The sequence below is a fragment of the Neolamprologus brichardi genome, unplaced genomic scaffold (assembly GCF_056152115.1).
Source record: "Neolamprologus brichardi isolate AB-2024 unplaced genomic scaffold, ASM5615211v1 NODE_ptg000031l+_length_7269946_cov_1, whole genome shotgun sequence".
In the NCBI taxonomy this organism is placed as follows: Eukaryota; Metazoa; Chordata; class Actinopteri; order Cichliformes; family Cichlidae; genus Neolamprologus; species Neolamprologus brichardi.
The window spans coordinates 3391137-3410740 of NW_028270136.1; the positions used below are offsets into that span (position 1 = coordinate 3391137).

General features: G+C 42.4%; 2 protein-coding genes across 3 annotated transcripts; both read right to left on the reverse strand.

The window, feature by feature from the left end:
• Window positions 1-634: 634 nt before the first annotated feature.
• LOC102791842 (26S proteasome non-ATPase regulatory subunit 11A) lies at window positions 635-12825 on the reverse strand. Its single transcript, XM_006805124.3, has 13 exons — window positions 12718-12825; window positions 11905-12006; window positions 9725-9921; window positions 9235-9292; window positions 8834-9028; window positions 8601-8745; window positions 8430-8490; window positions 7453-7515; window positions 7182-7307; window positions 6203-6238; window positions 6039-6090; window positions 3704-3847; window positions 635-1885 (listed from the first exon to the last, which is right to left on the reverse strand). Exons 1-12 carry the CDS (start codon window positions 12806-12808, stop codon window positions 3705-3707), a joined length of 1269 nt encoding a protein of 422 aa, XP_006805187.1. The 5' UTR covers window positions 12809-12825; the 3' UTR covers window positions 635-1885; window position 3704.
• Window positions 12826-13955: 1130 nt separating this feature from the next.
• Window positions 13956-17248, reverse strand: rpain (RPA interacting protein). 2 transcript variants are annotated; one of them, XM_006805123.3, is made up of 7 exons: window positions 17073-17248; window positions 16782-16973; window positions 16472-16544; window positions 16281-16392; window positions 15945-16008; window positions 14199-14336; window positions 13956-14086 (listed from the first exon to the last, which is right to left on the reverse strand). In XM_006805123.3, the coding sequence occupies exons 1-7, from the start codon at window positions 17142-17144 to the stop codon at window positions 14057-14059; spliced, it is 681 nt and encodes a 226-aa protein (XP_006805186.2). In that variant the 5' UTR covers window positions 17145-17248; the 3' UTR covers window positions 13956-14056. The 2 variants fall into 2 exon arrangements, with proteins under 2 accessions (XP_006805186.2, XP_006805185.2); XM_006805122.3 differs by having other exon boundaries at window positions 14199-14339.
• Window positions 17249-19604: the final 2356 nt, after the last annotated feature.

A 19604-nucleotide genomic window follows, 5' to 3' on the forward strand; every position in this document is an offset into this window, starting at 1 on the left:
AAACTGTTACTATATCTATTCGTATATATGTTTCTTGGTTAACCATTCTTTGCTTTAAAGAAAACATCTTAACCATTTACTGGTTGTCCTTAGTAACAGAAATATACTTGAGCTTGCATCGAGTTTTCTCTAACTGCTCGTAAACACATTCAACCTGAATTGTAGCTACTGTAGCCATTTCCATATTCATTGCTATTAATGTGTCAGCTACCTTTAGCTAATTATACATTTCTTTATTGGAATACATTTAAACACTGCTTTGGCGAAAAGTCCTTTGTTGCAAGAAACGTCATTTTTACCAAGTTATTCATCATTATCCTTCAGCCACGTACTCATTTTAGAAGTATTTTTCATCCATTTCATTTCGGTTTGGTAGCTAATTATTAGTCTTAGTAAAAGCAATTTTTGTAACCACTGCCTTTGATTGTATAGCCTTCTTCACATGCTAGCTTTTACATGGCTCACCCAGAAGATGCTCAGCCCCTTATAATTAACTGAACTTATCAATATCATTGGTTGACAGTTAGTTTACTACAGGCAAGTAAACAAGTTAAATGTCATTTTCAACATACTACCAAAGTTAAAGAGTGAATGGGTGATTATTCCCAGTGTTGTAAAAGCACACCGCTTGCAGGTTTGACTTTTTTTATTAGCATTTTTCTTTCTCTATGTCATATATGGTAAACCTTTGAGTCCTTGCAAAATTAAGTTCCCAGAAATGTACAGCTTTATTTTCTTCAGCAAAGCCTGCCCTTTTCTGCACAACCGACTCATCATATCTCAGAACACAGAGTTCACCATCAAGTCATATCTTAAGCCTCAAAAGCTCTTCGTGTGACTGACCGAGCTCTCAGTGGCAAGGTATACTCTGTTCTTATGGATTATAAAAAAAGGGGAACAGTGTGAATACATCATCAGGCCTGGGATGAACAGAGGCGCTTGGCAATGTTATATACAAACAGGAGGTGGGAGTGCAGAGGGGAGGAAAGAGGAGGGGGTATTGGAGACCCCAGCATGGTGTGATGACTGTTCTCCCCTTTTCCTGTGGCATGGTCCCGAGTGGACAGAAGAGCAATTCCCTGTATGGTCCACAAATCCCAGAATGCCTTGTGAGTGAGCGAGTGAGCACACTTAGGGTGAAAACGTTAAAGGGAGAGGGTGGCAAAAGTTGTGGTAAGGAAAGAAGGGCTGTTTGATGTCCTGTGGACAACACGGGGTCCATTTTTCACAACAACAGATAAAATTCAAATGTTCGGTTTCAGGGCCGGCTGGAAAATTAAACAGAGCAGGTAGAATTCAGATCTACCAACCAACCAACCCACCTTCACCCTTTTTTACACTCTGAGAACAGATCAAACATTTGTGTGTGTGTGTGTCTGTTTATAATACATTTATGTATAAGTGCTGTATATGTATTCTTTACTGGTATTTTACAAGATTCCCTGATGGCCAGCGCAGAGAGAAACAGGAACCAAAATAAAAACGAAACAAAAATAAAAAGGAAATGAGGCTCATCCAATTTTACATACAGTAAAAATCAGTGGTGGGAGAAAAGAAGAAAGGCGCAGTGCCTGGATTTGTCCATAGGGAGGAGCACTTTGTGTCTGATCAACCCCAATTAGATTGGAAGAAGAGACGGTGACAGGAGGGGCGGGAGAGCAGAGGGCTGAGGGAGGACCAGGAGGAGCGGGCAGTCCACCCTGTCAGTTTGCTGTTCTGTTGGGTCATCTTCAGTGGGGCAGCTGGTTGTTTTGCTTGCTGGGTTGTTGAGTGTTTTGTGATCTCCTCATCCTTCTCCCCTCGTCCCTCCCGGGTTGAAGTGAAGCAATCGACAAAGGTCAGACTGGCTCACGTCACTCCAGACAGGAGGACAGATGGTGTCACTCTGAGGAGAACCGTAAAGAGAAACAAGACAGAAAAAATGATCAGCAGACACCAGGATGAGGTTAGTTTATGTTTGCCTTACAGGCAGCAGGACACAGCACACTCCAGGCTAGCTGCTTCTGATTTACAGAGCAGACAGAAAACGCTTTTTTCTGTGCTACGTTTGTTTGAACATTGGATTGGACACGTCGAGTGATGGAGCGATCAGACAGCTACCTACAAGGATTGAGGACATACACACGCTTTTTAACCTGTCACGTACATATTATTGTGCCAAAGATAAAGTCTTTGGACCTGTCACACACGTGACCCAGTACACAAAAACTCAGCTAAAGATACAGAACCAGAATCATGGCTGCACAAACACACACAAAAAACACAATCAAGAACAAGCAGACCTTCAAATATTTTGTAATCTTAACTTCATTGTGTGCAAAAAATCTCTCAAAAATATGTCTGAAAAATATCATTTGAACAGCTTCTGATGAATCAACTGCAAATAAACAAAGCATGTTTGTAACAGGTCCTCGTTCAGCAAACCTGCACGCTCAGCGCAGCCACACCACCGTGTACCTTCTTCATATCTCCCTCCAGGAATTTGCTGACATTTGTTATTCTTTATGAATGCTAGGATCATTATTCTTCATACTGAGACGGTGATTTTTATTCTCTCTGTGATAAATCAAAAAACTGCAGTGAAAAAGTAGCCGGTAATACACACGAGGAATCAACACAACAATAGTTGTCGTCTGCATCACAATGAGCCAAAACTTTATTTATATAGCACCAAATCACAACAACAGTAGTCTCAAGGTGCTTGAGGTATAGATTCTGCAGTTAGTGACACTGGTGACTTTTGCTTTTTCAGCAGTTTTTAATGACAAGTTTAAACATTTACAATCGTTCTATAAGTGTGTATTTACGTGTTTGTATTATTACTAAACTACAATAACTCAAAGGATGGACTATTGTGACATCGTCATGTCCAAAGTGTTTTGAAAGGCATAAATGAAACCTGTTTTTTTGTTCATTTTAAAGTTTTTGTAATTTTAGGAAACATAAAAAAAGGAAATCATCAAAAAATATTTGACTTTAGCCGTGTTTTCTCCTGCTGCGTCGCATATCAGCCAATACTGGTGGAAAAACCCGCAAAACATAAAGTAATTATTCAATCAATTTTCATCAGCTACCAGAATAATTGATGAAATCATTCAATCCTGGAGAACTATTCACTCAAACGATTCCCAATCTTACCTGTCAAAACACATTTTAAAACCTTTAAATCTCATCTCGTCGTCCATCAGTCCAAAACTCCAAAGAGGCTCAGTTTACAGCGATGAGATGGAGGTGAAGCAGTAAACACTCACACTAAACCGCTAACTACAGGACGTTCAACTCGCTGTGAGTCAATAATGATCATGCTGAAGGCAAACACCACACCCAGACTCACAGTTGGCAGGTGAACACGAGTTATGTGACAGAAAGAGACGGCAGCGGCATCTAAATGAACCCCTGGTTCTGATCTTTAATTCAGTAACAAACAGGCTGACGGAGGTTTTCTATACTTTACAGTAAACAGGTCAGAGTCACCACAGCTCTGAGGTTTCATTTTTACAGGATTGGCCTCCTGTAAGATCTGCAGAGCCAGACACACATTTTACTGATTCATGGATTCAAAATATTTAGAAATTAAAATAAAATTCATACTTTGGAGAGTAACTCACTTTATTGTGTAGTTACTTCATCACTGCTCAAGACTGCTGGAGTGAAGTAAAAGCATCTTTCTACAGTGCATGTGAATGATCTCAATCAGACTCACCTTATGTAAGCTTCTTGGCTTTGTTGTAGAGAGAGTCCACCACTTTGCTCATGTTCTGAATGGTCTCTAGTGCCGCCTCGTACGTCTTATCCACCACCGGCTCATCAAACACAATCAGGACGCCTTCACCTTGGTCCAAAATACCTGTGGAGTAGGAAGGAGCCACAAAACATCATTATTTAAACAGGAAAACACTCGTACACAGTGATGTATCAGGACTGGGACTGTGAGTGAACATTATAAACCATACTGCACAATTAAATTCTATTTTTAAAAAAGACCTTTGACCAGGGATAATGTTTGACACTTGGGGGGAAGTAGAACATAAATAGACAGCCGTCAGCTGATCGGAATATTTGTGGGCTTCTTGTTAAACTTTCGTAAAACTCCTTTAGTTGTTATATATTTTTCAAACATATGCAAAAATGTGGAGGTCAACAGTTATTTAGCTACTCTACTTGGGCGACCGTGGCTCAGGGGGTTGGGAAGCGTATCTGTAACCGGAAGGTCGCCGGTTTGTCCCCCGGGCTCTCTGTCCTGGTCGTTGTGTACTTGGGCAAGACACTTCACCTACCGCCTACTGGTGTTGGTCAGAGGGGCCGATGGCGTGATATGGCAGCCTCGCTTCTGTCAGTCTGCCCCAGGCTGTGGCTACAACCGTAGCTGCCTCCACCAGTGTGTGAATGCGAGAGTGAATGAATAGTGGCATTGTAAAGCGCTTTATAAATCCAATCCATTATTATTATTATTACCTGTAGCTTAAAATATTGTCTCAAGGGCTTTGCTTAAGCAAAGAAAACTTAGTGTATCAGATATCCACTTTATATACCTCGCTCAAGACTCAAAGAACACTTGTAGCATCACGTCAGTTAAACTTGTGACACTGATGTGAAGTAGCAGAGTTTCAGCTGATTAACAGCAACAATGAGACAACGTTCAAAACAGGACTGCTTTTACACTGACATTTTATCCTTTCTCATCTTTCACTAGTTTTGCATTTGGCTAAGGTGACCGTCACCGTCACTGGTAGCATGAGGCGATACCTGAACCCTGCACGGGTAGTCCAACTACTGCAGGATGGTACAGGGTAAATGGACCGGTTCTTATAAAGCGCTTTTCTACTCTTCTGAGCACTCGAAGCGCTTTACACAACTTGTGCATTCACCCATTCTAAGTGCTTTCTAAGTAGCATTCACACTAATTCATACTCCGATGAGTGCATCGGAGAGCAATTTGGGGTTAATATCTTGCAGGATATTTGGCATGTAGACTAGGGTGCTGAAGCCAGGAATCGAACCACCAACCTTCCGATCAGTAGATGACCTGCTCTACCACCTGAGCTACAGCCACCCCCACACAATATGATGTGTGTCATTGTCAGAAGGTTTGCTGTGTCTCCCAGGACAGTCTCAAGAACATAAGACTGTGGAGGCTGCAGGACACAGACAGTTACTGTGGGAGAGCTGGACAGGGACGTAGAAGATCCTCAACACATCAGCAGCATCAATATCTGCTCCTTTGTGCAAGCAGGAACAGGATGAGCACTGCCAGAGCTTCAAAGTGAACTCCAGCAGCCACAGGTGTGAATTTGTGTCACCAAACAATCAGAAACAGACTTCGTCAGAGTGACCTGAGGGCCCGATATCCTCTAGTTTTCCCTGTGCTCATTGCCCGACACCCTGGACTCGACGTGCATTTGCTGTAGAACAGCAGAATTGGAAGGTCTGACAATAGCGATCTGTACAGGTGAGAGCAGGTTTACCCTGAACACCTGTGACAGGCCTTAAAGGGTTTGGAGTAGCCGTGGAGACGTATCCCGTCTGTAACATCGTTCAGCATGACCAGTTTGGTGGGTCAGTGATGGTCTGGGGAGGCACATCCATGGAGGGACACACAGAGTTCTCCCACGCTGGTCCTGGGTTATCTTTGGTGCACAACAATGCCCAGCCTCATATGGTGAGAGGATGCAGGACGTTCCTGACAGATAAAGGAATTGATACCACTGACTGGCCTCCATCCTGGCCTAAATCCAACAGAACACCTCTGGGACATTATGTTCTGCTTACATCTCAGACTCTCCAGGAGCTCAGTGATGCCCTGGTCCAGATCTGGGAGGAGATTCTGCTGGACACCATCCATCATCTACAGCACCATTCTGAGCTGCTATTGTGACATTTTGGCAAAATGGACAAGCCCACTCCATCATTTATTACTTGTGTGTCTTGAATTCAGCCCTGTGTAGGTTGATCGTTTTTATTTCCATCAAACCATGTGGCATCCTTTCATTCCTAACACATTACACCATCCATATCATGTACACAACGCTCACACGTACCATGAAACTTTGAATCCAAGATCATTTGTGATAATTTCCTCTCCACGTCTCCCTGCAAGACAGACACAGCCTGAGTGCAGCGATCACAATATAAACCTTTTGGAAATACTTAAAGCTGGTGCATAATGAAAATGAAATACTAACCAGCAAGAGCAAAACCTTACCTTAGAGAGTTTGATGAGGGAGGAAATGTGTGCTATCTGTCAGAGAAGAGAATACGAGTGCTTAGAAACACTAAGCAGTCATCAGCGCACTACACAGGTAGCTGTTATTCTATATGAGCCATGTTCATATCTGTCAGAAGTAGGGATGCAACGATACCAATTTTTTCAAACCGATACAATACCGATACTTGGATCTGAGTACTTGCCGATACAGAGTACAAAAACCGATACTTCTACCACACACACACACACACACACACACACACACAAATGCAATGAATTGGAAGACGGGTTTTATTTTATTCTCTGCCGATAAAAAATAAAATCGTAATAAAAATGACCACAAAAAAAATTCCAAGTGAAAGATAAGCACTTCTGTTAAATTATTGCAGAGTCTCCACATTGTAATTTAACAAAATATCACTGAACTATTGCCACTGTCTCGAGCTTTCAGAATAATAAATAAACACTTCTGTTCATTTATTATATTTCATATCGCGGCTCGAGTATGCTGAGAAGACGGTTCAATCCTATGCTTTCCACGACCGGCATTGGCTGGTCATCCAGAGAAATAAAATGAGTCGAGCCTCTGTTATTTTAACTGCCCGTGGATTTTCTCTTGACATTTTTCGTTGCTTTTCCAAAACCTGAGTTAAAGTTGGCTGTTCCACACTGCTGACATTTTGTTTAGCCTAGCTACAGCAGCCTCCAGTTTCTCTTTTTTATCTGGAGCTGCCAGTCTCACTCGCCTAACCCTGTACCTGTTTAGCGCGGGATGTCCCCCTAGTGGCCAATCTAAAAAACTACAACAGAAATGACAAGCCACCCTCTGATTAATGAAATAAGTTGGTATCGGTTCATGGTATCGGTTAACTTTTACGAGTATGAGTACACACACATTTTACAGTATCGGCCCCGATACCCGATACCAGTATCGGTATCGGTGCATCCCTAGTCAGAAGTGACTGGAGAGGATTACCTGGACCCTGGAGAATGGCTCGATGACCCTGATGAGGTTCTGCTCCAGCAGGTTATCATACAGCTTGGTCAGGTGGGTGCTGATGATGGGATCATCCCGCAGCTCTGCTTTGTACTCTGTTAGTGCCTGGGGAGGGGAAGTAGAGGGCATTTTTCATCACAAATGACAGGAGGGGGTTCAAATATTATTACAACTGAAAATGTAACCCACACAAACCAGTCTACTAACCACAATGTCAAGAAAAAAGTCATCAAACTCTACACACACTCACCTTTTCAAAGTCTGCCAGCGACCGGTTCTTGCTGGCTTGTGCCACACATTTCAGCGAGTCTGTCTGTGGGAGAGAAAGAGAGGGATGGATAACAGTAGAGCCAACGTGACTGAACAGCTTTTACTGACAGACACTGGACACGAAACAACCAAGTGTTCACAAATATACAGTAAATCCTGCAGAAAGCCGTCCATTTGGGGAAAATGGTTACTGTTGCCACGGCGGCCCAGTCTCACATAGCATGTTATGCAGGTCATGGTGCAAAGTGAGGATCACGTCTCTGTAACTCTATTGGAGGGATGGAACGTCATGCTTCCAAAACACATTCCCTCATTTGCTGTTGTGCTAACGCATCGGTCCAAAACCTCCAACAGGTGTTCAGCTGGGGTGAGATTAAGCAGCAACATGTGGATGCTACAAATACCAGCCTGGTTTTTAAAGAGGCTCAAAGTTAGGGGTGCTCCCACTCTGACCTACAGGTGTGCTCACTGTAGCAGACACCTGTCTGCTTGGCTTCACCTCCACTAAAAGGAGTCACTGAACTGCACCTCTCCAGCATTTTGTTGTGTTGAGGCCTTTTGCAGCATTTTTAATTCTATGATCCATTCGAAATAATTTGGCGTGCTGTGTGGAAGAGCCTGTTCAAAGAGCCTGTGCTTCAGTTTTGGTGAGTGCCTTTCTAGTATTCTACAGTCTTTACTTGGCACTAATGAGTAGGTATGTGTTTGTGCTACAACCACAAACACGGTTAACTGGGTCACTTCTGGCTCCAAAAGAAAGTCATTCAAAAGCAGACTTAAGCAATGCTAGCCCATCACTTAAGTCCATCTTTATCTGGATTACAGGACCATGCACAGAGCAATCCAAAGCTCCACATCCTTTTTGAAGTCTGGCCAGGATAGAAATAATAGTTCCAGGCAAAGTCGATTGTTTTTAAGTTTTTAAGTAAAATAAAAAGTTGAAACAAAGAGTGATACCTGTCTGCCGGCATACCGCAGAGCTAGCTTGCCGCTAATGAGGGCCTGGACATCTTCTGGCCTGAGGCAGAGAAGCAGATATGTCAGCATGGCGACTCCCTTGGAAACAGAGTTTTGTATTTCCAGTAGCTGTATTAACCTCTGAAGGCCACAGTGATGTAGAGCACTTACGCATTGAGCATGATTTTGCAGAGCAGCATGTATTTGAGGGCTGTGATGGCTCGGGGGCTGTCGATGGAGTCGTAGCCCTCGAAGGCCTCGTAGAAGTAGGAGTAAGCCGTCTTCCAGTCTTTCTCCTCCGCTGCATGAATGATCCCTGGAAACACGTGAAATACACAAATGTTGAGCTGGCAACGCTGCACAGACGCGCATTTTGATTTGTTTCTTGCTTTTAAGAAGGGTACCTGACTGCATGTCTAAAGCTGCTTGTAGTTTGGGCGGGCAGTAGATGGCGTTGGCGGTTGTCCTAGCAGACGTGAGGGCTGCGCGGGCCTTGGGCAGGTTACTGAGGGCGTGGTATGTCTTACTCTCCAGCAGCTGAACCTCCACTAGCAGGGCCTTATCATCCATCTTCTTGAGCTCCTGCAGCAACTGGGAGCCTGGAGAAAGAAGACATGCAGTAGAGTCAGATCTCAGCGTGAGATTCTTCTTCAGACAGGCGGAAAACCTGGAGTCCTTAAATAAGGACTAAAACTATTTAAAAAATAGTTTTATAGTACACTAATATGTTTTCTGCAAGTTGTACACACAAGGTTTGTCTTATCAGGCAAATTAAAAACTGAAATGTGGGGAGATTTTCACCCACCAAGCTGCAGAGCCTCCTGGTAGCACTTTGTGTCGAAGTACAGTGAGATGAGTCGAGCCTGAGGAGAGAGGAGAGGTTATTTCTCCCCTGAATGTAAACCTGATAAACTGTTCATTTCTGCTGATAGAAACATCCTGGGGTGAAGAGCTGGGTTCCTTTGCTGCTCACAATCCAGATTATTGAGATTTAGTTTGTAGCTCTGCGATATGTTATTATTAGGTTCACATGGGTAAAAAAATAAAGTGCTGTACAAATGAAGTTATTATTATTACTCTCTGGGTGTCTTCCAATCCTGATCCTGGTCTTCTTCCTGTTAAAAGGGAGTTTTTCCTTCTCACTTTTTCTTCCCCACAAGACTAGACTCCAATAAAAAAGGGAACTAAACACATCTGCATCTGTTACTGCTCGCCCAAATAAACGTGAAAGGTAAAGACCCGGCCACTGAACAAAGTGATCAGTGCAGTTGAGGCATAACAGCAGCACATCTCACCTCTAGCGCCTGTCTGAGGAAGGTCCTCTTCTCAGCCTTGGCCCACTCTATGCATTCAAGGCAGAGCTCTACCTCCTGACCCGTGGCAGCCTCCATGTCCAGGAACAGGTCCAGCAGGGAGCGGACCAGCCGGGCTGCCTTGGCCTTGGAGATGGAGTTGAGGAAGGGCCGGACATATTTTAGCAGCCCCCCGAGCTCTGAGAAGAGGATAAATAGAAAGAAATTATTTATCTGGGCAAATAAAAACAAACTGCAATTTCAGAAAAAGACAACTTCAAACTGTTTCCTCAGTAATGGAGGAAAAAGCTAAATCTGTTACCTTTAGATTTCAATAAAGCCACATGTCTTATGATTCATCTGTAAGTCACGAACCTCAATGTTTTCTGTCTTTGGACTCAACCGACAACTTAAAAGAATGGCCTGTGTCATTCACTGCTGCCAATAAAAACACAAACTCGATCCTTTAAAGTCCTCAGCAGTTGTCAGCAGTCGGGTCTTTCAGGTCTTTCAACATCGGACACCTACACCCAGACCCCATCAGACCCCAGCCTGCATCCCAGCAGCAGCCACCCATGGATCAGTCCTCTTTATCCACAGCCACCTCGTGGCCTTCTCTGTGGCTTCACATACAGACCAGAAGGCGCTCTTCCTAGCCACTCCTGTTAGGCCCAGTTGGTTTAGGACTTTGCAGAGTGAGCCCCCTGCACCACCTTCTCTACTAGCTCCTGGCGCGTTTCCTTTCATTTGCCTCTTCCATATGTTCTTCCCAGGATCAGTCATGGCAGATTTCATGGCAAAAATCAGTCACCTTATGTTGACCTCATTGTGAAAACGTCATGGAGTTAAGGACAGATGTGAAGGAGATTTTAGGTTCTCCTTAAAGGCTTTAGGCAAAGAAAGCCTCACAGGGGACAGTGAATTTTGATGTTGTGGGTCTGAAGTGTTCAAACTACTTTGTCCCAATGTCGAACTACAAAAAGCACAGTTTCAATGCCCATATGATCACAGTCAGTGTTTTATTCTGGTTACACAAACAAGGAAACTCAAAAATACCACTTCATTAGCAGTCAAATCAAACAGCTGTATTAAGAAATGCTGCTCACATAATTTATTTTCTGCTACCATTATCCACATAAACTTTTTTCTTATTAAGGCTTTCATTATCTCAGCAGTCAGTTAATTAATGGTCACCCTAAAACATGGCAAAATTTCACTTTTATCATTTCAAATAAAGTTTCTTTCAGTCGCTGCGTCCGCAGCAGGTGGATCTACATCCTTGACGTGATTTTCTTCCCACTTCCTGACACAACCCTCGCAGGTATTTATAACTCCTCCTGGTCTCGAACCCAGGACCTTTCATGTGTTAGATGAATATGTAAACATTTACACTACAGAGCCCACCACCATCATATTTAATACAATACCAAACAATTTCATAGCAAGCTGATTTCACTAAGATTCAGAATTCAGCTGTGGGTGTTCAAGACACAGGCCTGTCAGTATACTAGGAAGTGACAGAACTCATTGACACGATCGTCTTCGTCACTTATGATACTTCTGCATCAGATCTTCGTCACAGCTTACATTAAAATTCAAACCCAATTGTCTCCCGTCGAAGCCTAAATCAAGCTTCAGCAGTGTTGCCTATTTGCTTCCCTGAACAGCGAGTTTTATTAAACCTAGCTGTGAACTGTGTGACACCATTATGTCCAGAGATCTGGCATCTGCACATGTCAGCCTGGAAGCCTGTAAACCTGTTGGTCATTCCAGTCCTGCTCACACTGAGAGGACAAAAATATAATTTTTCATCCAGTCTCTTTGCCTGTACAGTGAATCCATAACTAAAGGGGGTAATGAAGGAAGCAATGAAACACCTTTCCTAACTTCTGGGTCATTTCATTCACTCACTTATGAACCTTTCTTAGCAAACCTGATGATTCAACCAGACCAGAACAAACTCCTAGGACACACAACAATCGTACTTGATCTAGCAGGGCCCACAGCCCTAACATTTCATGTGACTCAGGTTTTTCAGGATTTTGCTCAAAGGTTTCATCAAGACGCCCAAACGAGAGTTGGTTAAAACTGGTTTCCTATTGGTCTAGCTGCTCAACATTCACAACGTATGTAAACAAATCATAAACAGCGTGTTAAAAATCAGGACACTGCGTTGTGTTTACCTGCGGCCTGTCCCGTCTTCGCCAGCAGCCCCCCCAGCTCCAGGATGCTCTGTTCTTTGACACGCACCGCCTCCTCATCGCTGTCCTGGATGTCCCGCTTCACTACAACACACATAATGATGATGTCATCTGATCCGTGTTAACGTGAATCACCGCGATATACAAACAGTGAAAATGCAGATGTCCCATTACCACTTCCGTCTCTTAACGCTACAAGATATAGCTATCATGAGCGGAATGAGGTGGATGGCGAGCAGCCAAGAGGCTCCAGAAGCTGCGAAATACCGGAGCTGTCACAGTGAAACAATAAACGGCATTGGCGACTAAACCGCTAAGCCTTTACAAACGACAGAAAGAATCACAACCCCGCACTGACATGCGTTATGATTAAGACGGTGATATTAGGCAACAAACTCATTTTCACTTAAGTTTCTTTGTCGGCCTGTCATCTGACCAGACAAGGGATAGCTGCTAACAACACTGGCTGCTAGCTAACATTAACTAGCCAGCTGTCACCCAAGTCACTGTCAAATGAATGAGCGGGGTAGCTAACATTAGCTTGTCTAGTAAGCTAGCCGGTATATTGCTAGCCGGCTAGCCCGCTGCTGCTGACTCACTGTGCAAAGCAGTCGGCAAAAAGACACGGGCAGCACTGAGCTAGCTAGCTCGCGTTAGCTTAGCCGCTACCTAGCGAGCAAAGAGCAAGCCTGGCTAACTGAGCTGCTCCAGGACTGATGGAGCAAAGTAAAAGGCTCTGTGTCTACTCGTGAAATAACTTTCTCACTAGCGCCACGTTTTGCGGAATATATTTACCTATTGAATGTAAGATATCAATAGAGGCATTCCGGTCTGTTCCAAGAAGAGACTGTGCTCTCTGAAACTCAGCCACTGCCGCGGCTGCCATCTTTCCTCTGCCTGCCTCCGCTCCACTTTGCTGGTGGTTTTCCGGTCAGGTCGTTCACAGGGTTGGAACAATGTCTCCCTCTACAGGTCGCGCCCAGTACTACGCTGGGAAACGGCGCTTGGAAAAGTTTCACGGCATATTAAGCTCTAACAGCAATGCACAGCATTAACTAATTTGTTAATTATGTTTGAACAATTTTTACAATACATGTTTTCTCCGGTCATTAATTCCTCCAGTCATTAATGCAAAGCGTTAATGACTGGGGCTGCAGAGCCTCAATGAGGCCATTTCTGTGACAAGTTTTTTAAAAATGCTGAGTAATGGGTTTTTAACGCAGCAAGGGAAAGACTGTATATTAAAGATGGACACATATTCCAGTCCTCAAACCAATGTGAAGGGGCTTTAAACCCCTTTCTGTTGTGCAAAAAACACATCACGTGTTACAGTAGTGTCCTCAATAAACACTTTGCCGATATGCTCAATTTTCAGTTTTAACTCATACTGAACACAACATGGTTTATATGTTCTAAATGATGGTACTGTGCAGTGCAATCATTTACACAAAAAAGTACACCACTCAGGTTTTACAAAGAGACTTTGCAAACCAGGGAGTTAGCAGAATGTAGCTACATCCTTTACATACAGTAAAGATGCAAATATGAACTTTTTCCCCATAAAGACAACATTTAATTGCCTCCACTTTACCCTTAACGGTGAGTTTTGCCATCTGAGTATATCAATAAAGACGTGATTTGACCATTAGAATAGTTTCTGGGTTTTTCCAATGGTAGCTGTATATGCAGAGACCAGTTTGACTAACTTCTGATTTAAACCCAGTCATTTTGTTCTACAAGCATGAAAGAAAAAAAAATATTTAAAACTCAAGCACGATTATCGTTTAGAAAACCAACTGTTTCTGTTTTGCTCCTAGTTTTTGGTGAAGTTTAGCAGTGACAGCTTTGCCATTTATGATATGCTGTGTAAACTCAGACAAGCGTAATAATGTTAAACTGTCTAAATTGTATATATATTGTGTATATTTTTTGTTTTATTCTTGATTTTTTTTTTCATCATGACTGAAATAAAGTGAGAAAATCAGAGCTCGACTCTACTGAGCTAAAAAAGTAAAGAAAAGAAACATCATCCATTTAATATACAACATTTCCTTTATTTAATAAAATATACAAAGAGCACAAAAAACTCCAAATCAAATCTCACGAGTGGATCACTCATGACAGCCGTCTGCGTTCACAGGACGATGGATAGGTAGTCACAAACCTAAAGTGAGAGTAAAGGAGAACATCTGGATGTTTTAGACCGACAGCACCTCGAACTCTGAGACGTTAATGACACTTGACGTGCGAGCTGTGTGGATGAATGGGCACCGTACCTTGCAGCTTATCATGAGGTTGGGAGAGCCTTCTATGTTAGGAGCTACAGAGAACACGGGGTTGTGGAGACAGTCTTCCATGTGCTCCGACACCCTGGACTCCAGAAGATGCTGCAGGACATCAGGAGTGATGCTCTGCTTCTAAGGACAATGCAGACATTTCATCATGTTTCCACTTTCTCTCCTCTTCCTTTACCTTTACAGGCTTTCAGCATATTTTAGCCACATACACTATTTTTATTTTATTCAAATCAAGATGTTTCCCTGAAAAGAAAACACAGTCCGTACAGTCATTCTAATAAGAAAGTTTTCAAATAAAACATCTGGTCCTCAGCAGGTTTGCCAAGTCTCTAAACAGAACACAGCAGCTCAGCTTAGGTCTGGAAGGCTGCATATGAAGGAACTACAAGGAAAACCAAAAGAACAATGTCCTTTTAATACTACAAGTGGAGATGTTTGGCCATAACAGCTGTGAAGCACAGTAGAGGAGGGGTCATGATTTGTCACACATCTGTATACCGAAGAGTCAAATGTGAGGACATCAGGCCGACAGCTGCAGCTGGGCTGAAACTGGATCATGCAACAGGACAATGATCCAAGAACAGCAACAACAACAGAAGGGCTCAGAAGAAGAACAAATACTGAAATGTTGTGGTAGAAACTTAAGAGCAAAATTCTTTCACAATGATGTGAGAGGCTGGTGGTAATACAGGAAACAATGGCTTCAGGTTATTGCAGCTAAAGGTGCTTTTGCAAGGTTGTGTAGTTGTATTTAGATCATTTTAAAAGCTTAGTTTTTATAATGTTCTTTTGCATGCAACCATAATTGTTGTGGTTAGGATGAACAGGCTAGGGAATACACTGTGCAGGAATCTCCTCACTAAGGCTACGTCCACACGTACACGGGTATTTTTGAAAACTGAGATTTTCCGTTTTCGTTTTAAAGAATATTCCCGTCCACACGTAAAGGCAGAAAAGAAGGAAAACGCTGCTAGGAACATGCCAAAGCAGCAGGTGGCGCTATATTCCTAACCGTGCAGAAATGTTGGCCAATCAGAAGTCTAGAAGCCTCGGTGGGAAATAGTAAACAAAGCTGGGGCATAGAAGCAGAACCGAGTCGTATGTGTGGAGGGACAGTAACTGTGCGTGTATATGTAAGCATTTAAACACTGCAGAGACAATTAACAGTAACAGTATTGTAGAAATTCATTTCACCGAAACAATAACGTGGCGCACAGTGTGACGTCAAAAAATGCGCACACCTTTGACGCTGCGTTTTCTCCGTTTTTCTCGTCCACACGTAAATGCAAAAACAGAATTTTAGAAAATATCCACCCTGGCCGGAGTTTTTAAAATCTCCGTTTTCAGTGACCGAAAACGCCGTTTACGTGTGGACGAAAGGTGCAAACGCATAGAAAAATCTACGTTTTCAAGTACCCGGGTACGTGTGGACGTAGCCTAAGGCAATCAAGCTGACACAGCTCTGTGTGCCCGTACACACAGAGAGGAGCAGGTTGTCATTTTTGGGACATTTTAGCCAAAATCTAAACTCGGGACAGACGGCTGCTGGGATACGTGAAGAACACACAGGCCTACGAAACCTTATTAAGGAGGAGAACAAAGACTGACTTTACGATGCAAACTGACAGAAATAAGGCTATCATGGACAATAACAGAGCTATGATTTCTAAAGTTAGTGAAGCCTTCATAATGAGTTTTTAATAGATATGAGTTCAGCAGACAAACCTTAGTGTTGATATAAACTCCACAGGGGCAGGAGATAAAGAAGCTGTTGATGTTCAAGTTGTTCCTGTAAGATTAAGAAGCAAGCTCAGGTTGAAGCAAGACTGACAGGATCGCATGTCAAAAAATCTGAATTTCATGTCAGTGTTTCATGACGCACTCGGTGTTAAATCGCCTTCAGATTCTATTTGTGACAAAGAAGAAAGTGTGCGTGCGACCGCTCTGACAGAAAACATTTTAAGGCAAGTCGACTGCTTTAAATCCCAGTTAGAAATCGCAAAATGAGAAACAACCAATTGTTGCTGTCACGTGTTTAAAGCGATTGATTTCCAAACTCACGTGTGACATACGGGGCAAATAATACCCATCTCATCCATTCCTTCCACCACAGATGATATGTACTGCTGCTCAAACAGCTGGTTCTTCTCGTACTCTTCAATAATGGACATCTCTGCAGCACAGAGAAACACAGAGGCTCAGGATCAACAGGATCACACAGGCTGGATCTCCACTGAAAATACCTGTGTTACCTTCAGACATGAGCTCCTGTTGGATTTCCTCAAGCACCGCCAGTTCATCGTACTCCCTCATAACACCCAACATCTGTAAGGAAAAGTGTCAGACCAGTTCTCGATTACACCAACTAAGCTCTGATCTGCTATCAGTGATCGTAATCAAGCCTTTAGATGCAGCACAGTGTGAACGCAGAAGCAGTTTTCACATTATAAAGATTTTTATCTAAATTAACAGCTAAAAATGACCAAATAATGAGAGACAAACGAAATCCAAACACAGAAGACATTCCTAACTAGAAATGAGGATATGCTGGGAGAGACAGACCTCTGCCATGCCCGCAGGTCCCCACAGTGAGGGCAGTCTCTGGTCCTCGGACTGCAGCGCGCTCCACTCCTCCTCCATCACCTCCTGGACGATGATGGAGGCCCCGGAGCTGCTACACTGCTGGCTCTCCCCCATCTGCCGGTATTTCTCCAGCAGCCTGGCCCGACTGTTTTTTAGCCTGTCTACACAGCGCTTAAAAACGCAAGAAAATAACGCACTGCAGTGTTAGAGTCATAGCCTGAAAAAGTTAGCAACATGCTAGCTAACTAGCTCTCCGACACCTAGCAATACCTTGCGATATGTTTCTTTCCATGGCGGAGTCGTTCCTTTATAAAGTGAGCGGTGCCTGTGCAGAGCGTCCATCAACCGTCTGTGGAGGCTGTCCGGTTACACTTGCTCTTTGAAACAACCGGCTAAAGTTGGAGAAGACTTCAAAATCAAAACATTCCGGCTTTACGCCCCGCCACCCGGAAGTTGACGTGTACTGGCCCGGATTGCATGACGGGTTATGTAGTTTTTGACTGAAAAAATACTAAAACAATAGATAAATAAATAATAAAATAAATAAAATAAAAGTCCTGTCAGCTTTAAAGAATTGAAATAATATGGGTAATCAATAAGATTAGACACGAGTGTATTAAAACTCATTTTACTTCATGGACCACACAAATCCCACTTTAATCTTCTGTCAGCATAAAGAGGTGTAATTGCATATTTAAGCCCTGAGATGCATCAAAATAATAACAAGTATACTTTCTACAGAGCATCTCAATGTTTCTACATGATAAAGAAACTGTACGGAAATAAATGTGTCACGTTTTAGAAAAACTTCTGGAAGGTGTAGCTCAGTGACTCGCCTCTAAAATTGAAAGTTGGGGGGGGGGGGGTGTTAAGTCACTGTGAAAAAGTGAAAAAACAGGAACTTTCCTCTTTCATGTATTTTTTTAAATGTATTTCCTGATTACTTTGGTGTAACATTAGTAAAAAGTAAAAAATAAACAGTTAAAAGTCCAAAAATGTAATTTTTCCTCCTTCATGTTTTCCAGTGCAGCAGGGCCAGAATGGAGCCTTTGCCGGGCCAATTATGGCTTATGTTTGACACCCTTGCTTTAAGGATTTCTAAACTGTGTCCAAACCACCATTTATGGAATAGATGTGAGAGAAAACACCAAAAAACGAATATAAAGAAATGTTTTTACTGTAGTAAGAAACTGACGATATTTGAGAGGTTTTATTGGAGGGGTGCTTTGACCCTTTAAGATACTATACCCTAAACAAAATTAATGAATTACACCTGAAATAATAAATAATAATAACAATAATAAGTTAAATATAATATTTCTAATTCAACAAAGCAAAACAATCAAATGTTAAAAATTTGAAAAGCTTTCCTGATCTGTTATACAGTAATGCATATACTATTATATATTGTACATATATTTATTAGTCTCAGATTTAGCCATTCTTATATTTTGCTTGTTTTACGTTATTGTATTTTTGCACAACTCTGTTGCTTGTGAAGCTCGCACACAAGAATTTCACTCACATGTACTGTACCAGTGTACCTGCACATGTGATGTGACAATAAAAGTGATTTGATTTATTCAGCTGTTGACACACAGTCTTGTGTCATCCTCAGTCTCCTACACTCATTTAAATCCTAAAATTACTTCTGCTCATTGCCAGATTAACTACGGACCACAGGAAAGGAAAAAAAGATGTCACTGGGCCAACTGGGAACCAACCAGGATGCAGAAATGTATCTGGCAACAGTTTGGTAATTTAAAAAAGGTTTTGTTTACTAAACAAACTGTAATTAAAGACAATTGTAAGTTGTAACCTTACACTACTTCTACAGTGGAATAAGCTGAGGGTTATACCACAAGACACAGGACAAAGGACCAGGGAGAGTTGACACGATGGTGCAAGAGGTGAGCCTGAATACTGCTTTGTTTCAGCATCCTGAAAGCATCAGGCCACAAAGCATAAGCTCAACAGCAAAGCACTGATTGCTGATCAATACTGTATCCCCACTGTGCTTCATTGTACCTTTAAGAATATTAAAAATCATTAACCATCTGATCCATAAATCTGAATATTGATTTATTTGTCATATATTGATACAGTCACCCATCAGCTGTGCTTTACTGTGTATCTTATTCTTTGCAGGATTTAGATAAAGCTTCCTCTTTAAGCTTTACAAAAGTCCCTCCTCGTGTCCCACTCAGTGGGCTCTGTTGCCCGTGGGTAGAGCTGTGTTTGTGAAGAGAGCCATTCAGATAAATCCATTTTCCAGCTCACTGCCTTTTTACGGAGTCTGGATCATGGATGAAAAAGTGTTACTGCTGTTGGAAAACAGCTGTACAGGCTGATTTTACACTGACTTTCATCTGGAGAGAGACTGCGGAAAGCATCGGGTTTTGGTGTCTGCTGCAGAGTGTCAGGGAAGTGGCTGCAAAAGGGTTTGTGATTTTCCTCCTGATCAGTGCTGTTTAAATAACGTCATAACTAAGTACATTTTGGAAATATCTGGGTAGTGATTGGCTGAACTGACAAACTGATTATTGTCTCATTATCTTCTTTCAGAGTTACACTAGTTTTCCTTTTTTTTTTAAAGCATTTTGCTGTTCACTGACTTCATCAAAATAATGCCTTCGTCTTTGATTGCTGACAGACCCTTAAACCTAATTTCACTGAAGTCACTGTTTATTTTCATAATAGTTTCCAATTTTAGACATCGTTTAATGTTACTTAAGTGTTAAATGACATTTTAGGTAAACACTCTCCTTAGCCAAAAAAGAGCAGCGGCGTCAGATCTGTATG

What these genes read in the sequence shown, in the direction of transcription:
- LOC102791842 (XM_006805124.3), bottom strand. Translation starts at nt 12,808, where the DNA reads ATGGCAGCCGCGGCAGTGGCTGAGTTTCAGAGAGCACAGTCTCTTCTT. An exon ending in TGATATCTTACATTCAATAG is followed by an intron (nt 12,007 to 12,717) that starts GTAAATATATTC and finishes TGTGTGTTGTAG; the next exon opens with TGAAGCGGGACATCCAGGAC. An exon ending in CTTGGATTCAAAGTTTCATG is followed by an intron (nt 3,848 to 6,038) that starts GTACGTGTGAGC and finishes CCTACTCCACAG; the next exon opens with GTATTTTGGACCAAGGTGAA.
- rpain (XM_006805122.3), bottom strand. Translation starts at nt 17,144, where the DNA reads ATGGACGCTCTGCACAGGCACCGCTCACTTTATAAAGGAACGACTCCG. An exon ending in GACCTGCGGGCATGGCAGAG is followed by an intron (nt 16,545 to 16,781) that starts GTCTGTCTCTCC and finishes TTTTCCTTACAG; the next exon opens with ATGTTGGGTGTTATGAGGGA. An exon ending in ACCTCATGATAAGCTGCAAG is followed by an intron (nt 14,087 to 14,198) that starts GTACGGTGCCCA and finishes CTCTCACTTTAG; the next exon opens with GTTTGTGACTACCTATCCAT.